Source organism: Hibiscus syriacus, unplaced genomic scaffold, assembly GCF_006381635.1.
Source record: "Hibiscus syriacus cultivar Baekdansim isolate YM2019G1 unplaced genomic scaffold, ASM638163v2 tig00002286_pilon, whole genome shotgun sequence".
Taxonomy (NCBI): domain Eukaryota; kingdom Viridiplantae; phylum Streptophyta; class Magnoliopsida; order Malvales; family Malvaceae; genus Hibiscus; species Hibiscus syriacus.
In genome coordinates, this window is record NW_024061923.1 from 53212 (window position 1) to 55071 (window position 1860).

Genomic DNA, 1860 nt, shown 5'->3' on the forward strand with positions numbered 1-1860 from the left:
ATTAAATTGTAACTTTTAGAAGGACAAATGACTTGTTTGTAATCAAAGTAATAATTGATTTACCTAGGATGTATTTTACCCTTAATCGTTTTATGTCCAAACAGTGAAAGGTTGAAGTTGAATTTTTCTCAAATAGTTTACTCATTCTATTAAGATAATGAAATTGATCTTTCAACTGTTGGTGGGGGAGTTGACATTTCTATGCCTTCGAACCGTATAAGAAAAAGCCTCATTTCTCATACACCAATGGAGGTTTTATTGATGAAAATGTCAAGGGAAGATGCTGCTGTTAAACAAGAAGAAAACATTACTCAAACTGTCTGCCATGAAGATGGTTTCTGTCCAAAATCTAGCCAGGTAAATATACACACTCATGGATGTATGTATGTATGTATGTATGTATGTATGAATTTCTAAGTCAATTGTGTAAATATGTAATATAACTATGTGTGTTGATTAATTAGGAGGAAGAACTTGAATCAACAATGGAAGAAAACGAGAGGTTGAAGACGACGATAAAACAAATCCAGGAGAATTACAAATCTCTTCAACTGCGTTTCTTGGAAATGCTTCAACAAGGATCCGCCATTGAAGGTGCAGAAGAACCCGAACTTGTTTCACTTTCCCTTGGAAGAAGGCCAACTGGTTCCAAAAGAGATGATCAGAAGAGGACAAAAACAAGAACCAACAGCAAAACTGAAGCAGATGATGATGATCATAACATCAATGGTGGTCTAACTCTGGGATTAGACCCTAAATTTCTATTGTCTACTGAAAATAATTCAGACTTAACAAAGGAAGAAGATGATGATGCGGGAGAAACAAGGCAGCCAGCGAGCAAAGTTCAGAAGACAACAAATGGGAATCCTCATGAAGAGGAAGCAGGACTTAAAAGCCAAGCAAAGAGAGCTAGGGTTTCTGTAAGAACTAGATGTGAAGCACTAACGGTTAGTATAATGGCATAATGACAAACTTCCAGATATTTGCACAAATGACCATTTTGTTGTCTATTTTTTTCACCGATCATTTTAGTCTCCAACATGTTAATTTTGATTAAAACAGATATTGTTGGATAAAAATCATTAGTTTTATAATAGTAAATAAATGTCGCTGACGTGACATTTTCACATGTGTTCATTTAATGATGTGGCACGTATTATTTCATCACTTTAGTTGATGTGATATATGCTATGTCATCATTTTTGGTGATGTGACACATACCACATCACTAATTAAACACATGTGAAAATGTTACGTCAGTAACATGTGTTGATCGTTAATCAATTAACGGTTTCCATCCAACAAAGTATCTTTTAACCATAATTGAAACTTTAAAAGCTAAATGCTTTAAAAAAAATAGGGACAGAAGTATCATTTGTGCAAATTAAGCTTTCAAGCTTTTGTGTCCTGTAAGAAAACAGGTGCAAAGAAGTGTCGACGATATGTCCATCTTAATCACAACTTATGAATGGAACCACAACCACCCAATTCCGGAATCAGCCGCCGCCATGGCTTCCACCACCGCGGCGGCCGCTTCCATGCTGTTATCTGGCTCTTCAGCATCGCAACCATTCTCAACTGAACTCAATGGACTCAGTTTCAGCAGCTGCCTACATGATAACTCGAGATCACCTTCGTTCCCGACGATCACTCTAGATCTCACCGGCTCTCCGTCGTCGTTCCTCACCAACTCCCATACAACACCCAGATTTCCGTGGACGAATCTCAACTTTTCTTCCCAACATGACCAGTTTTACCAGGCGTTAACAAAGGCAATCACATCGGACCCAAGCTTCAGAACATTAATATCTGCTGCCATTTCAATGGTGGATCAAAGAGCCGAGAGTTTTGGTCATAATC

General features: G+C 37.7%; 1 protein-coding gene across 1 annotated transcript; it reads left to right on the forward strand.

The window, feature by feature from the left end:
- Window positions 1–263: 263 nt before the first annotated feature.
- LOC120144055 (probable WRKY transcription factor 72) lies at window positions 264–1856 on the forward strand (the record flags this gene model as incomplete). Its single annotated transcript, XM_039158211.1, has 3 exons — window positions 264–357; window positions 465–959; window positions 1398–1856. Coding segments are annotated over exons 1-3 (1044 nt in total), but the record flags the coding sequence as incomplete, so codon positions are not given.
- Between the last annotated feature and the right edge of the window lie 4 nt (window positions 1857–1860).